Source organism: Eurytemora carolleeae, unplaced genomic scaffold (genome assembly GCF_000591075.1).
Source record: "Eurytemora carolleeae unplaced genomic scaffold, Eaff_2.0 scaffold816, whole genome shotgun sequence".
Taxonomy (NCBI): domain Eukaryota; kingdom Metazoa; phylum Arthropoda; class Copepoda; order Calanoida; family Temoridae; genus Eurytemora; species Eurytemora carolleeae.
The window spans coordinates 74,129-92,130 of record NW_019396746.1 but is presented as its reverse complement, the minus strand read 5'-3'; the positions used below and the strand labels follow the sequence as shown (position 1 = coordinate 92,130).

Sequence of the window (18,002 nt, the reverse complement as noted above, 5' to 3'; positions counted from 1 at the left end):
TTTGGTGTACTGTCCCGTTTTTATGTATTCATTTGGTGTACTGTCCCTTTTTATGTATTCATTTGGTTTACTGTCCCGTTTTTATGTATTAATTTGGTTTACTGTCCCTTTTTTATGTATTCATTTAGTTAAAGTATACAAATTCCGATTAATCTGAAAAAAGTAGATTTTGATCCGGCTTAACCTCACAGATATAATTGGGTTGTCTGTTCATTTTGAAAAAGAATTTTTGAACAATGAATTTAAAACTTTTCCATGAAATTCTGAGATGGTTTTATGTTCTCAAATGATTCCTCTTCTGATCTGTGACGTCAGGAATTTTAAAGTTTTACAGATTATCCTACATAGAAGGGAAATTCGAAAGAATAATCGGTACAAAAGTTAATTAGAAATTCATTTTCTTTAAAGTGTATTAAAGGATTCTTTTTTCAAAAATTCATAAAAGGACATTTTTAATTTCAAGATGAACGGTGAGAATATTGTCGTTGCTTTTCTCTGGCTTGAACAGCGTTTAATTCTGACATTTTTCTCCGTAGTTTCTGTAGAATAAATCTTACTTTCTTACAGAATCCACAATTTCAAACAATCAATTTTGATGTGAAAAAAAAAATATTTCATTCCATCTTGATCAGAAAAGGCTTTTATGGTAACATTTGCAGGAGTACAGGAGTACATAAGTACAACCTGGAAACCAAATTTATTTATTTATTTTGTTTGACGCAGTCTTATCTTTCATATTTATTGTTTCTTTAAATAAAAAGATTTAATCTTAGATTTACCATTTTCTTGTTTTCTATCTTTTAGTTCCCTTCGCTTCTTCAAGTTGTCTGCCCTAGTTTATGTACAGTGGAATATATGTACAATAGAATATATATATAAAGTAGAATCTATGAACAGTGGAATCTATGTACAGTAGAAGCTATGTACAGTAGAATCTATGTACAGTAGAATATATGTACATTAAAATCTATATAAAGCAGAATCTATGTACAGTAGAATCTTTGAACAGTAGACTCTATGTGCAGTTGAATCTATATATACAGTAGAAGCTATGTACAATAGAATGTATGTACAGTAGAATCTAAACAATGGAATCTATGTTCAGTAGAATCTATGTACAGTAGAATCTAAACAATGGAAGCTATGTACAGTAGAATCTAAACAATGGAATCTATGTACAGTAGAATCTATGTACAGTAGAATCTATGTACAGTAGAACCTATGTACAGTAAAATCTCTGTACAAGAAAATCTATGTACAATAGAATCTATGAACAGTAGAAGAAATTTAATTAATGAAAGATAAGGGTGGTAGGGTTTGCGCACTTTTTTAAGGTAAATAAACAAACAAAAACTGTACACTGTACAAGCAAATTTGGATTCTTGTTTACATTAATTGTTATTGTTTTCATTGAACCAGTTAATAATGTGTCACAGTATAAAATGTACGCACAAACTCTTTCCCCTATTTTTAGTATATTCAAATTGTCTTAAAGAAAAATTCACAGATTTTAGAATTTTAGAAATTCAAACACTTTCAATTTTACTTTTCGTTTAACCGCAATAGTTTAAGCATAATTTATTGTTTTTCTTGGTTTGGCGAGCTTTCTTATTTTCTTTTTCTTATTTGTTTAAAATTCATAATATTTTTACATCCAACTCATAAACATTTATAGCAGTATTCAAAACGTACTTGTTTAATCTTTATTTTTAAAAACCGATTTAATGAGTAAAGAATTAAAGCTCAAGATTTTACCTGATTTTCTTATGCTCATCCAAATAATGTTCCTCAATCTTTTGGAAAGATTTCTCTTTAACAAGCGTTCTCTGCTTTCTCCCTTCTTTAACCCTAAATCAATTAAGTCTTTTTTTCTTTTTCTCTATCCTTGCATGCCAGCTGCTTTCATGGAATTCTAGGGTTTAAAGGGACTGCGGAACAAATTTCATGTGACAAGTCATTCTCAAAGGGACTGTAAGCGTAATTTCAATTGACACTCCATGAACGAGGGAAATTCCTGATACAGCGGTACTCTTGAAACCCTTGACTGTTAATCGAGTAGAAAGATCTTTCTGTTTTAACGTCTAGAAACCCGCTTTAATTCCTGTAAAACTCGACTGTACGTTGAGTACAGTCTGAACTGAAACAGCTGATTTCTTACTTGCCAACTCGAAAGCAATAATAGCAAGTGTACTTACATTGAATGTAAACCCAGCTTTGCTTGGAGATCTAAACAAGTTTTCCAACCATAAGAAGAACTTTTTCGTTGTTCTAACGAATTATCCAATGAAATTTGATTTGGTTTAAGAGTTTTGATCGAACACTCAAACAAACAAATAGACTAACTTTTTTCTGTCTTCTGTCTTTTCATCTTTTAATCCTGAAGTGTATTTGACGTTATTACAAAGCAAATCACTTATTAAATAGGTCTGTTTGCACTAAATAGGTCTGTTTGCACTAAATAATTGCTGTGTCTCATTCACATTGGTTTATTTAAAGTCCTAACTTGAGTCTAAAAGTCACCTGAAGTAAACCGTATTATAATAAGCTACTAACATTTTTATACTAATCCTGAGGCCGAATTAAAAAAGTTTGAGCCGCGGCTTAAATATGGCTGGTTCCACTTAAAATTGTATTTAATTTTTCAAGGATTTAAGCTGGCGCTCAATTGAAACCGGCTTTTCGGGGATTTGAGACGTGGCTTAAATTCATTAAATTCGGACACTCGTAATCTTTACTCTGGTATTTATTTATACTAGGCTTTTATGTCGCTTCGCGCTCATCCTCTATTTCAACTTTTAACTGTGGCTCTATCTGTAAGCATCTTCTCTTTGTACAATACAAAACAGTAACAAAAAAAGTTTTAATAATATTTTTTCGTTGCATTTTCTAAATTTTACTAAAATCAAAAACTTTTGGAGTTAGATATTTGTAATTTTGAATGTGAGGACCCATGAATATAAATGTGAGGACCCTTGAAAAAATGTGGGCTGGATCGGTTCGGCCGTTTTGACGTTTATTAGATACAAACAATTAAACAAAAAAACAGTCTATCAAAGAACATTCATATAATATTTCAAGTCAAAGACGACCAGAGGTCAGAACTTAATACTTAATCCCTTCAAAGAGCACTAATCCGTATGTTTTGTTCCTGCGTCTTATCTTAGTGAAACCCTCCCCAACCCCCCTGCTGAGGATGGGTATAGAGCATGGAAAATTCTTCAGGACAAATCAACCCAAACCTGCCCCCCCCCTCCCCCTGCTCCAGCCGCCTTATCTAGTTTGCCCCCTACAGGGGTTGACCAGCCAGCTGGCCCCAGGATTAAGAATTGGCGGGATCTGGGTTCAGAACACAGAGAGGGAAAGAGAAAGAAGCCAGTTGTGCGCCAGCTCTCACAAGGAGAGGATGAAGACATTCGCCAACTCCCCACAGTGGTAAGAAGCAGTCAGTCCAAAGGAATAGAAACTGCTTGGACGGATTGGAGCTGTGGGAAAACAGGAAGCTGAAGGAGATTTGTTACCAGAACAAAGATAGTGCCAGAAGAGATATGTTGCCTGAGGAGATACCATGTTGAAGGTATCTAGCCAAGGAGTATCTAGCCAAGGAGTATCCAGCCAAGGAGTATCCAGCCAAAGGAGTAAGCCATCACTGAGTGCCAAATCTGTGTCTCTTGACTTTAGTTATTTATTCATTTATTTTGTTTCTCTTTTATAGATGTTCAACTACTTTGTTCTACTATTGGTGTGTGACTTGATGGTTACTAGAATATTGTTACCCCCCCCCCTTTGGGGGTATCTTTTCAAATATAACATTAGCGCTATATCATACAAAAGTTTTGACGTCTTAAGAATTACGGTTTTTTTTTAAATTAATTTTTACCTTTGACCTTGAGCAGGGTCCCAATTCAAAGAGTTCAGATTAGGAACAGGCTTAAGATAAAAACCAGGAACTTGAACTCTTCTATCTTGAAAATAAGGGTTTTCGATTCCTCCAATTTGTAAATAAGGGCGGGGGGTATTGTATCCGCCATCTTTAAAACATGAGTTTTTCCCTCCTCTCTCCCTTAAATAAGGGGTTTCGAACCCTTCATCTGGTAAAAAAGTTATCCTTTAAAAATGGAAAAACTAAACATAAGAAGACGATCGTTATATAATCACGTTCGTTTATAGTTCGTTTCTTGTATATATTTTTTCCCAGGGTCAAAATCAGAGATAAGAGAGTTTCACAGATCGATTATCAGCTAAAATATGCGATATTTTCCACAGCATGTCCTATTGTGTACAAGTACTGTACACGACCAATAAGCAAACATCTGTTTTCAGGGATATTTAAGGATCCTTTGGATACGAAACATAAAATCTTCAAAAAAAAGACTGAATTCATAAAGGTTATGTTTCATGCTTAAAATTGGAGTTTTTCTGTAAAAGTTGTAAAACTTAACTCCTGAATGGGTATTATGTTCAACAAGTGGCCGTGAGATGGAACTCTAAAAGCTTATCGTAAAAACGTAGCTTGTCGTGTCGTGTCAACTTAGGCCTACGTAGCCCACCTTGTGAAAGGAGATAAGCAGTCTGTGTAGTCTGTGGCCAAAATATAGCTTAGTGTAATAAAACCAGATGTTTGAAATAAACAATTTAAAAAATTAGGTTTTCTTACAAAATGCCAAAGTTTGACCCTGAGAGAAAATATATGAAAAAACCAGAAGCGAAAGATAAACGGACCAAAATGATTCACAACATAATCGATGACTTATTTTTTTTTATTAAGATTCTCATAACCTGGTGTTAATTTTCTGTCGTCTTCCATTCTTTTCAGCATCTAAGAAAAAAGTCTTTTAAAAAAATATGAAATTTATTTTAATCCCTGAATATTGAGATCAAAGCAAACATATTTAATCTCAGATACTAATAATTTTTTCAGTCTAATATTTTCTAGGGCAAATGTTTTGATTAAAGATTTAAACTCGATCTTTTCATCAAATTAACTTTAAAGTAAAATAAAATTTTCTCACATTTTAGTGCACATTAGGTAGAATAGGTATGTCGATATTTTTTTTATTTCCTAAAAAGTAAAAGTAAAACATTGGCTTAACAAAATCAGGTTTTATATTTCGTAAATAAAAAAAACGTTTAACATTTAAAAATAAGATTAAACCATATCTTGGAATTTATACCAGGGAGGGACCGAGTTTAATGATTTGGAGAACTACTGTTTCAAATCCTAGTCACTGATTCAAATTTAAACAGTCATAACCGGTGATTCAGAATTTGCACGGCGGTGCGACCTTTGTAATTCATAAAATTCGGTCTCATGTTATCCTAAGTTTGATAGATCGGATTGCCTTCAGACTATTTTGATACAATGCAATGTTAGGATTTTTCCTATATAGAAATTCACATGATAACCGAATTTTCGAGTTTAGGATCACTATAACTACTCCTAGCTCACAGATCAATCTTTTTCCTAAGTATCAAGTATCTTAATCGATCTTCAAAATATTACAGTGAGACACACAAACTGTGGAATAGGAAGGCGACTTTTAGACTCAAGTTAGGACTTTAAATAAACCAATGTGAATGAGACACAGCAATTATTTAGTGNTTTTGGATTAGAAACCCCCAACTGAACATCAAAACCCCAACTGAACCAAAACCCCCTAACCTGTACCCCAATCCGAACCAGAAAACCTCAACTGAAACTACTTATTTATAAATTAACTTCAAATTAAAATAAATTAAAGCAAAAGATTTTTTAAATGAAATAACCTGCAATTTTGCAAACAGCCTTTAAGACAACATTCAAAACGATTTACCAACTGTCATGTTTTTTGGGACACCCTGTAGCTTTCAAAAAATTGGACACGGTTTTGCAACAAACGAAAGCATCAAACAACAATATAGAAGTTAAACGGCCCTTTCTAAAATTAAAAACTATGTACTTAGCCACTTTTCCGAGTCATTTCAAAAGATTATTGGGTCACCCTGTACTTTACCTGGAGTTTCCTTCCCCAGATTATCTTTAATTAAACTCCTCTCAACAAATCCTTTCCTAGTAGAGATACTAATCATCTACATCTTAGTTAAAAAAATATTTTAATTTTTTTTCATCTTCACTTAAAGGGTTTCGATACTTGGGCTGATTAGAATTGTGTACGTCATCTTAATCTTAATTTGAGAGATAAGTTTGTTTTTACATTCACTTGATAGACTTCCTTCCTTTCGACGGAATAGAATCTTAGTCGTAATTTACTGATTCAGAATGAAGAATGGAAATTTTCAACCTTTTTTTGTATGCATGAAATGAGAAGATCATATTATACATGATCCATCAGAACGATATTTACAAGTAGGATTAAAAATGCACTTCTTCCTTTAAAGAATCATAATCAATAACTTATTTTTTTCCAAATTAGTGACGGTGTCATGTTAATATTGATGAATAAACTTGACAATTTTTTAATAAATATTTGTAAAAAAAGATGAATATTCTAAACCTGAGAATTGATTGAAGAGAAGGTCTCTCCTTAGGTTCTCTCTTTAGTAGCGCGCCGATCAGATTCCTTAAATCGTAACTGTACCTGAAAGAAAATATGAAAAGTTATTATAATATATGTACCATCCCAAGGTGTTGCACTTTGAGGCCCCTCTTGATGATTTCGGATTCTTCTCAGATTATTTATATGTATAGATCCCTATTTGGCGGTATTTGGTTTGGGAATTGTTAGTAGAGTTTATGAAGTAAATTGCATGCAATTGGAAAACTTTAAGACTTTTGGCACTTCTTCCTTGAAATGATAAACTTAAAGATCAAATGAAAAATTGAGCATTTTAAAAGTTAAAACGAAGGCTTTATATTTCCAATTTTCAATATAATTGTTGTTCAAACATAATAGAAACTTAATATATTGTTCCAAGGGCGTATAAAAGTAATTTACTAAGGGTGAGGTAACTAAGAACGTTCTCTTCATTTTCCGTAGCTCTAGCTCCTGTTATTGCTATAAAGGGGAGCAATTACTCTAAGGCTCACCCCCTGTAAGGACCTCTTTCTTGTTCAAACCCTGAAAACGAACTGTGTATCTAGCCAAGGAGTATACCCCCTGTAAGGACCTCTTTCTTGTTCAAACCCTGAAAACGAACTGTAATACAATTTACAAATATATATGTAAATATGTATAGATTTAAATATATACCTGTTAGGAACTGTAATACAATTTGCAAATATATATGTATATATGTATAGATTTAAATATATACCTGTTAGGAACTGTAATACAATTTGCAAATATATATGTATATATGTATAGATTTAAATATATACCTGTTAGGAACTGTAATACAATTTGCAAATATATATGTATATATGTATAGATTTAAATATATACCTGTTAGGAACTGTAATACAATTTGCAAATATATATGTATATATGTATAGATTTAAATATATACCTGTTAGGAACTGTAATACAATTTGCAAATATATATGTATATATGTATAGATTTAAATATATACCTGTTAGGAACTGTAATACAATTTGCAAATATATATGTATATATGTATAGATTTAAATATATACCTGTTAGGAACTGTAATACAATTTGCAAATATATATGTATATATGTATAGATTTAAATATATACCTGTTAGGAACTGTAATACAATTTGCAAATATATATGTATATATGTATAGATTTAAATATATACCTGTTAGGAACTGTAATACAATTTGCAAATATATATGTATATATGTATAGATTTAAATATATACCTGTTAGGAACTGTAATACAATTTGCAAATATATATGTATATATGTATAGATTTAAATATATACCTGTTAGGAACTGTAATACAATTTGCAAATATATATGTATATATGTATAGATTTAAATATANACGCTTACAGTCCCATCCAATTTTTAACGAATAAACTGACTTTTTTAACTTAATAAAAACTAGATTACAACTGCACTAATTGCAGGAAACAACCAATAGGAAGTGAAAGGATTGAATAATATCCGTACAGTTGTTTCTAAAGTCCAGAGGCGCAACTAGCCCCCCCTTTGCAGAATGGAAAACAAAATATAAATAATAAGAAAACAAAACACCAACATTTTCTTTGGCGCTTCGCGCATCATTTATAAAAGAAATTCTTACTGTTTTCTCCTTTTCAATTTGAAGAAAGTCAGTCGCACTTTTTTTATCATCTGTCAAAAAACATTTATAAATAAATGCCATGTTACTTCGTATATGGGTATTACAAAACATGACAGTTAAGGGTATAGACAACTTAGACCTAAGATATTACATATTATGATAATTATTCAATCGGTCTAACAGAACTTTTGCAAGCTCTATGAGAAGTAAAGGGATATAGCCTTCTGACTGGACAGCAATTGGGCAGAGGGACTACAGAAAGACTATAAAGTGGATTATGGAAAGACGACAGATAGTCATAAAGTACTCGAAGGAACTAATTACTGCAGACTACACAAACCAACACTAAAGGGACTATATAGTATCTACTAGAGGACAAAAACGACTACATAGTCGATGAATAACAAAAAATTGCTGAAGACTATAGTAGGGGACTTTATAAACACAGTGAATAAGATTAAGCCAGGGACTAACGGACGCTATTGCTAAGAAAGAGATAAAAAGATATACTATTAAATATAGGGTAAATTAGACACTGCAAGCTCAGAAGAAAAAAACTATTTTTTCGCGCTTCGCGCACTCCACATCCAAAGAATTGACTCATATCGTTTATTTTACAACTGTTGGAAGTATAATTTGTTTTAAAAGACAAGAACAAGCCAATAGTAATAGTATAAGAAAACTGCACTGATCCAAATCAGCAAAAACTGAAAATTCAGTTTTTTTACTTCAAACCTATACAACAAGACTTTATTTTTTTTATTTATACACTGGGGGGCAAGTCCCCTTCCCCCACCCCAACCAACCAAAAATAACATTTCGCCCCGCCCCCTAACAAAAATTCTAGTTGCGCCCCTGCTGAAGTCTAATCCAAAGTGGATAACAGTGTACTTAATGATTACTTCTTGATAAAGAAGTGTTTGTAACCGCATAAAAAAAGTGAATGGTCCTTAAATAACTTAATTCTTCAAAGCAAACAAGCTGGTGTATCCGGCTTTACCTAGGTTTACATATATTATTTATAGTCATAATTACTCCGACTGTTTATTTTCGCATGTTATTAATGGCATATAATTTTCAGCCAATTTAGTCCAGGCGTTTTGCCGGCCATAGCAAATATATATATAATTATATATTAACATATATATCTGATAGAAGAGTTTTATTATTATATTACATTTAAACCTACCTGAAAAGCATGTTTCAGAGTGGTGAGTTCGTACAGTACACAGCCTACAGCCACAGAGTATAGATATAAATAGAGAGGAATTAATTTTTAAAAAACCCGCCATTTTGTTGTACCATCTGCGACTCTGCGTACTGACACTTGCAAGTGTATGTCAGAGTAAAAAAAAATTATTTTTGAGGTCCTTACATTTGCGTAGATTTTAATTTAAGAGAATGTAAAGAAACCTCATGAAATAATTTATTTCTTAACAAAAATATTTGTATCTATAAAACTGACTCATGGCCCCATTCATGAAACCGGTTTTCCAATTTTGGGTTTCATGACAAAAATCTGTCTTAAGTTTCTTGCTCAGGTAACTATGTTATTGTAGAATCTGTACTGTGTGCCTAGAGCCCAGATATCAGATTTATTGTTGTACGGTTTGTTCTCACATATCTCAGGACTAAATAAATACCACATATATTTCACTTTAGCAGTATCAAGTTCAAAATCGGCCAAGTACTTAAAATAAACCATGAGTTTCCAGACATACAGAGTCTTTATTTTTCTTATCTGAAATAGTACAATAATACTGTAAAAGTACATGAAATAGTACAATAATACTGTTCAGATCCCTGAAATATTACAATAATACTGTAAAAGTACGTGAAATAGTACAATAATACTGTTCAGATGCCTGAAATATTACAATAATACTGTAAAAGTACATGAAATAGTACAATAATACTTTTCAGATGCCTGAAATATTACAATAATACTGTAGAAGTACATGAAATAGTACAATAATACTGTTCAGATACCTGAAATATTACAATAGTACTTAACAGGTACCTGAAATAGTAAAATAGTGCTGTACAGGTACCTGAAATAGTAAAATAGTTTTTTACGTGTACCTGAATTAGTAAAATAGTATTGTACAGGTACCTGAATTAGTACAGTGACACTGTACATGTACCTACAATAGTACAATAATACTGCACAGGTATATTTGAAACAGTACAACAATACTGTACAGGTACCGTAAATAGTACAATAATACTGTACACTTACCTGAAATAGTACAATAGTACTGTACATAAACCTATACTATAATTGTAGTAATAATAAACAATACTATAATTGTACAGTGTACAGGTACCTGAAATAGTACGGTGTACCAATCAATGTTCTTGCATAATCCACAGTCCCTTCAAGTATACGCGCTATTCCGAAGTCTCCAAGCTAATAAATACAATACAGTGAGTGTACAATTCGCAAATGTAATAAAACTAGAGATACTAAGTTAATGGTGAGGTAGCATAGAATTTTGATATTTTTTTTCAAAATAAATCTTTTAATACTTCTAATGTAAACAAACATGAGTGAATACGGTGAATCTTCAGCTAACGCCAGAGATGCACTAAATGTCTGTTTATCATTTGTGTTATTGTTTACAACCTTTATTATTGTTGTTACGCAAAAACTAGTTCTCCAGCAGTCCAAAAACGTCACAGCAAAGTGTACGGAAACCCTGTTGCCCCCTCCTTGTATTCAATTCTCCTTGGGCTAGGCCAGAATCAACATATAATAAACAAATATGGAGACGTTCTCGGTATAGTTTAGTAAAGGATTAGCGTACATCAATCATCACTCTATACACTATAACCTCGTTGATATTTATACATTGCTTATCTGATGTTTGTTTGTATCCAATCAACGTCAAAACGGCAAAACCGATCCGGCCCAACTTTTTTTGTGGGACCTCACATGACCCCAGGGAAGGTTTATGGATGAGCAAAATTTTAAATATTAGCATTCAACAAAATTCGATTTCCATTACATTTTAAAAATCCACGAAATTTTTTTATAAAATCCGCGTACTTTTATGTTTGTCTTACAATGTACACGAAGAAAAAATGCTCACAATTATATTAGAAGATGGGCGCGAAGCACTCTGAAAGCCTAGTAATATGAAAATAGGGTATATAAAATATATATGTGGTAAATTTTTATGCAAATTGATCAGCCGTTAATTAGATTTATGCATCTAATTAATAAATTTCATAATTTAGACAGAAATAATTTTTATATAAATTCATATTTTACATTTTTGTATTTGACCATATTCTTATGTGACAAAAATAAAAATACAACCTTGAATGCAAAGTAAAATGCGCTAAAAGCAGCTTTCTTTTCAAAAAACTGATTACCTTCTGTAAAAAAATCAACTACCAATTATGAAAAAAGCAGCTTACCTTTTAGGAATAAAAAGCAGCTTACCTTTTAGGAATAAAAAGCAGCTTACCTTTTAGGATAAAAAAGCAGCTTACCTTTTATGAAAAAGCAGTCTACCGTTTATTAAAAGATGCACTTTACCTTTAATGAAAAACAGTTAATTTACATTTATGAATATAAAAGCAGATTACATTTTATAAAAAAAAGTATCTAACCTTTTATGAATAAAAAGAACTGCGGAGCAAATTTGAGCAAAGAAATTTAGAATCAAACTCTCCTAAAGTTAGAAGGATTAAATTTGATTGAGAGCTGAGAAAAATCAAACAATTTTGAATTATTTGATTTTTGTAAAACGTAGAGAAATTAAATTACAAACATTATTGTTGTAAAAGGTTTAAAAAATGAATACGTGATAAAACATGGTTTTATTAAAGCATTATTTGCAGAATAGATTTTCGCACACTAAACAGAGATTTCACAATTATCATGCGCAATAAAATTCTAGGAATTTAAGATTTTGAGCTAAATCCTTACAATTTACAAAAGCTAAATTTTGGATTTTTTTGAATGGTTCAAAATTTAGATTTTCATGAATACCTGAAAATATACCCCTCTCCTTCTGTTGATTAGTGTATAAAGATCTCCCCCTAAACAAAACAAAAAGCTGGAATTTCTCAGTTTCATTTGCCATAATACTTTTGCCATGATACACTTGCCATAATGGTTACACTTGCCATAATTACACTTACTACAATTGCACTTGCCATAATTAAAATTAAATTTGTTTAGAATTAACAAACAAATGAAAAGTTTTAATATATATTAAATTTCAAGGGATGATATTTCTACACAAAAGAGTTTTAATTTGTTTCGCAAATTGAAAATCAAAAGAAAAGAAATTATATGGCACGGAGGAAGGTTGTGTATAGGCTGTTTTTCAAGGTTGCTTACTCTCGATCCGCTCCAATGTACGGAAAAATTAAAAGAAAAATCCGTAAATGACGTCACTAATTCCTACACTCCCCTCTTTAATCAGTGACGTCATTTACGGATTTAACTGAACATTACTTAGGAGACGACATTTTCAGTACATTGGATTGCATCTAGAGTAAGCAACCTTATTATACAACCTTGACACGGAGCGTCTCTATTGTCCCAGTATTAAAACACTGTTAAAATATCCCCTTACACGTAAACACCAGGGGGCGGAAACGTCATGTGTGTGTGTCTGTACCTAAAGAGTGTGTGTAAGGAATACCGAACCGAAGGCGTGTACTGTAGGTATAAACAGTACATAAGAATCTCGCTATTTGTACAGTCTAGGAGAGTACATGTGTTTATTGTAAATTGATTACTTAAAAATAAGTTTAATATACATGTAATATATTATTTACATATTTAAATCAACACTATAAAGCTAAATTTTCATGCAAAGAATATAATTTTATTAAAGTTTACAATAAACTACTTGTTATTTAAGCTTAATTATAATTGACAACATTGTTCTGCAATTTCCTTGACTGTAGTCATGTTGTGTGTCTACTGTACCAAAAGAGTGTATGTAAGGAATACCGAACTCGTCTGCAAAGCAGTGTGACTGGCTTTCTCATGCCAGACCAGCGCCATTTCCCATCCCTTTATTCCTATTTCCTGTATAATACGAACACAATGAACAATGTTTACCTGCACAGTGTTCCATCACAATGTTAATAAAACCATTTTCTTGAAAAGACTCCTGAAAATGCAGATAAAGTAATCGAGAATAGTATGAACTAGCTGAAGTGCCCGGCGTTGCCCTTGGAATTTTAAAAACTTAAAAAAACGAATTTTGAAAAATAAAATTTAAATAGAAAACCTCGATTTTTTAGTCTATGTTGGTTCCCTAAAAATTCAGCTGATTTGGTTAGGCCGTTTTTCAAGCTATACACAAAGAGAATAGAATATATATTAGAGTGGAATTTACTTGAAAAAAGTGTAAAACGGCCATTTTGTTGTACTGTTTCCATACTGCGGGTGTACTTCACATATTTATGCTATTTAACCCTTTGGGCCCTGGAACATCATTTCATAAAAAATCTAAAATTAATATTAAAAGAAAACCAAATTATGAAATAGGCTGGTTTCATAATTGACCAATTATCATATCACAGAGACTCTATGCCTTTCACTTTACAAACGATGATTTTCCGTTATAACTATAAATCAAATGATGTTTTTTATTCACGTAATTCATTATAAAGTTTATTTAACAGCTTTAAAAAATTCGAAATTTTAATGGAAAGTCTAGGGAACATACTGTATTAATGTACTCTACTGGATATAATTTGTGAACATTTACATGATTTGTACACATTTTGAACTCCCTTTCAGACTGAAAGGGACTGAAAAAATTCACACCGAGAGATTCTCTAAATTCCCCTCTAATATATATTTTATTCTCTTTGGCTATACATAATATATAGGATTATATAAATAAGAGGCGAGGTAAACCTAGATTATAAGGAGCATGAAGATATCCTCAAGCAATTGCCTTAACCTCGCACAACCTTTCTTGTGCAGTGCTTGCTGGGAGAATATATATATATATGTAAATAAATATATTACATATACTACTTGCTGAATGCCCGGCGTTACCCGTGGAATTAATAACAATTGAAATTTTTTTTTTGAAAAGAATCCTTTTTTCAGATTTTTGAGGAGAAAAAAGTTTTGATTTTTTTAATGTCCCCAGCATGCATGGCTTCCCTAAAAAAGTTCACTGATTATAGATTTAAGAGTGACGTCATATTAGGTTTTTATCAATTTATCTTAGGAAACGACCTTTTCCGTACATTGGAGCGCACCAAGAGTAATCCTGCTTATTACACGACCTGAATATACCTTGTATTGTACAATGCTGGGATGCTTGAGACTGGAAAGAAGTTGAGTTTCCTGGAACACATTTCCTTTCTCGGCTGAACTAAAAAGAACAAGCATTGGATGTATTAAACTTTAGTTCTAAGTGCATGTACAACAGGGAGTAAGGAATAGAAGGGAGATATAACTGACGCGGTTCGCCCCACCATATGATTATACATGCTTTGCAGACGAGTACTCCATTTGTATATGAAATGTTCAGAATAGGTTATTGTATACGCAGTAAATGTACATCAGACAAAAAATGGAGTACTCGTCTGCAAAGCATGTATAATCATAGGGCGAACCGCATCAGTTATATCTCCCTTCTATTCCTTACTCCCTGATGTACACTGTATACTGTACACTGTACACTGTACAGAATTGTAAACTCTGATTAATTTCAAGTACCGGGCCAAAGTTTAGCAACTAGAGCTAGCTGTACAGTTTACTTGCAGACTATGTAAGGCAAAACTGGACGGTACACCAAATTAACCAGCTCCTTATAGGGAGATTAATGTACAGTAAGGTACAAAAAAAAGACTTTAATGAAGACTAAAAAGTCTGTTAACATGACAATATAAAGGTTTACTTGGTATTCCACCCTAAATATATCTTTGCTTAAAGAATTGGTTCAGAGTCATTTCAATTTTAAAGGAACAGGGCCTAATTATCTTCCCATATTTTATTTTCCTGGAGATTATTTTCACGAACATAAAACTTCTTTCGAAACAAACAATGCTTTTATTCAAATGTGTGTGTTTGTTGTACCTGAGGTTTCGTAGGTTGATCTGGGACCGAATTTAATGAATTTGAGCTGCCTCGCTGAACTACCTATACTGCCGGTTCAAGTTTGAACCACACTGATTCAAAGTTAAAGAATGAGGAAGGATTACAATCGATGATTAAAATTCAAACCGGCGTTAGGCAATTCAAATTTGAACCAGCAGCGGTGTAGGTGCAGTTCAAATTTAATAAATTCTGTCCCTGCTTGATTACTGAATATCCCGGATCCCGTCTACTATATACTAGGTAAACCACACCAAAGTTTCCCTAAAAGTAGCAAAGTTATAATTTTTAAGGACCAATCACAAATTTTTCGTGTCTCAAACGTTCCTGGTCACAAACGATTCCTGCCACAAAAGTTTCGCACAACGTTTCTGACAACTTTTTGTAGGAGAAATAATTGTTTTGTGATAGGAAATGTTTTATGAAAAGAATTGCATCATTTTATGGTGTAAATGATTTGCGTAAAAACATTTTAGGTGGAAACATTTTTGCATCAAAATATGTCAATTATGGAACCTTCTGCGACCCGACTTCATCCTAGATAACTCATATAACTTCTCTGAACACGTTATATCCACTTATCTACGACGCTTCTTTTCTTATTAAATATTTTACTTGCTTTAAGAATGGTTGCTTTATGTTTGTCGTTATGTGAATTTTCAAAAGAAACAAACATTCGTTTCAGAAAAAGAAAAGATAGAAACGAACAGATGCTATTTGATATTTCCCTAAAAACTACTCGATAATTAGCAGTTCTGATCTACCCTTTAGGTTGGTTTCCTCTCCTTGATCGTATTAAAACTATTTAAAGATGACTATGGAAACGATCGTTGGCAATCAATTTGAAGACGGCTAAGGGTAGTCCTTAAAGGTCGTTAACGATCAGTTCGTTTTTCATAATAATTAAAAATTTGTTCTGTCCCCTACCCCGGCCCCCTTTTTTTCAAAACAAACCTATATATTGTACTTTTGCTTTGTTATTTAGTGTTTCCAATATGTTATTAAACGAATTTGGTTTATAATCAATTATTGTTAAACCAATTATCGAAAGTGCAAAACACTTAGTTAGGTGGCGCTATCTATCTATCTAACCTTTCTCCGTCTATAATAAAACAAGACATTCGTATATATATATTGCCTATAGCCGGCCAAACGGCTGCCCTGGACCGATTGGGCATAAATTTTTTGTGGACACTCATGGGAGGCCAGGGGTGTAATAGGCCAGTTAAAAAATTGATTTTTTTTTAAATAAAAAAAAATTCCATGGACAAAGCCAGGCACTTCAGCTAGTATTCTATATTGTAATAAATATAGTTAAGTCGTTTACGACACTTCTCATGGTTAACTTTAAGAGGTTACTATTATTTGACAGTTAATCATTAAAAGTAGGATATTCTCTAAGCCCAACGCGAAAAATACAAAAAAAGAACTGTGATATCTTATATTTGACAATTTTGATATTAAAGTAAAGAAGATTTAATTTTTATAAATGTTCGGATCAAAGGATAAACTGCAAAAAAGTAAGCACAGAGACATCCTTATCCCTGGTTCAAAACATTTATATATTTACTTTATTATAGAAATGAGACATTGAGACATTGAGGCATTGAGACATTGAGACATTGAGACATTGGGACATTGAAACATTAAGACAAATTGAGACATTGAAACACTGAGACATTGAGACATTGAGACATGAAAGAAATGGCCAATAAACGAAAGATAAATGAAAGATAAACAAAAGATAAACGAAATATAAACGAAAGATAAACGAAATATAAACGAAAGATAAACGAAAGGTAAACGAAAGATAAATGAAAGATAAACAAAAGATAAACGAAAGAAAAAAGAAAGATAACCAAAAGATAAACAAAAAATAAAAGAAAGATAAACAAAAGATTAACGAAAGATAAAAGAATGATCAATATTTTTGAAAATCTTATTTCGACTTTGATGTTATAAAATTTGGTGTTAAAGAGACTGTAAGCGTAATTTCAGGTGATCCTCAATACAAATATGGCAATACCTGATTAACAACTGTACTCTAGAAACCTTTATCTTTAATCATTAATAGGGAAGGTTTTTTTAGATTTAAAACGGTTAATTCTGATATTTACTGTATGTTTTCCAACAACCACTTTTGTAAAGAAACGACAATTGAAAGAATTAGTTTTCAAAATTATAAACATTAATATTTACTTCATACTTAATCAGAGACATAGTTTTTAAGGCTAATTTGCTATAATATCGTCTTTCTATTCCATTGTTTTATGGTTCTCACTGTACCTGTCCAATTTTCTCCAAAACTGTAAAATCCTCCATTGCATTATTTATTAATACTTTTTACCATTTTAGTCCTGATAAAAAAAAAAAACATAATTCAAAACATTATATAGCATGTTTGTGCTTTAAGAATGAATCAACGTAAATGTAGGTGTTCGAGGGAGGGGGTGCAGAGCAACCATGAGCCCCGCGAACTGATCTCCGTTGCCTCCTGATTCGCAGAATGACCTCCTAGCAAATCAAAATCATCTCCGTGACTCAATAGTCTCCAAGCCTACGCAACTCAGTTTTCACGTCACATCCAGTGTTATTATCTCCAATAATAAATATTTTGCTTTTACATCCACTAAAAGCTTTTTTCAACTTATCTAAAACATGATAAAGTTTTTCGTTGTTGATACATAAACAATTTGTAATAAAAAGTATACTTTAACTGAGATTAAAAATTCAATTTTTGTTTTGCTAAATTTCACAAATTCCTA

The 18,002-nt window shown here is 32.0% G+C and overlaps 2 protein-coding genes across 3 annotated transcripts; both read right to left on the bottom strand.

Annotated features, from left to right (window-relative positions):
* Window positions 1–778: 778 nt before the first annotated feature.
* On the bottom strand, window positions 779–9,798 carry LOC111708120 (serine/threonine-protein kinase Nek1). Its single transcript, XM_023481392.1, has 6 exons — window positions 9,726–9,798; window positions 7,828–7,837; window positions 6,492–6,575; window positions 5,991–6,046; window positions 1,756–1,848; window positions 779–832 (listed from the first exon to the last, which is right to left on the bottom strand). The coding sequence occupies exons 1-6, from the start codon at window positions 9,796–9,798 to the stop codon at window positions 819–821; spliced, it is 330 nt and encodes a 109-aa protein (XP_023337160.1). The 3' UTR covers window positions 779–818.
* On the bottom strand, window positions 9,724–17,596 carry LOC111708114 (serine/threonine-protein kinase Nek1). 2 transcript variants are annotated; one of them, XM_023481384.1, is made up of 10 exons: window positions 17,524–17,596; window positions 15,436–15,501; window positions 15,220–15,239; window positions 14,434–14,512; window positions 13,237–13,288; window positions 12,151–12,200; window positions 11,769–11,830; window positions 11,649–11,694; window positions 10,478–10,560; window positions 9,724–9,781 (listed from the first exon to the last, which is right to left on the bottom strand). In XM_023481384.1, exons 1-8 carry the CDS (start codon window positions 17,557–17,559, stop codon window positions 11,691–11,693), a joined length of 369 nt encoding a protein of 122 aa, XP_023337152.1. In that variant the 5' UTR covers window positions 17,560–17,596; the 3' UTR covers window positions 9,724–9,781; window positions 10,478–10,560; window positions 11,649–11,690. The 2 variants fall into 2 exon arrangements, with proteins under 2 accessions (XP_023337152.1, XP_023337151.1); XM_023481383.1 differs by lacking the exon at window positions 11,649–11,694.
* Between the last annotated feature and the right edge of the window lie 406 nt (window positions 17,597–18,002).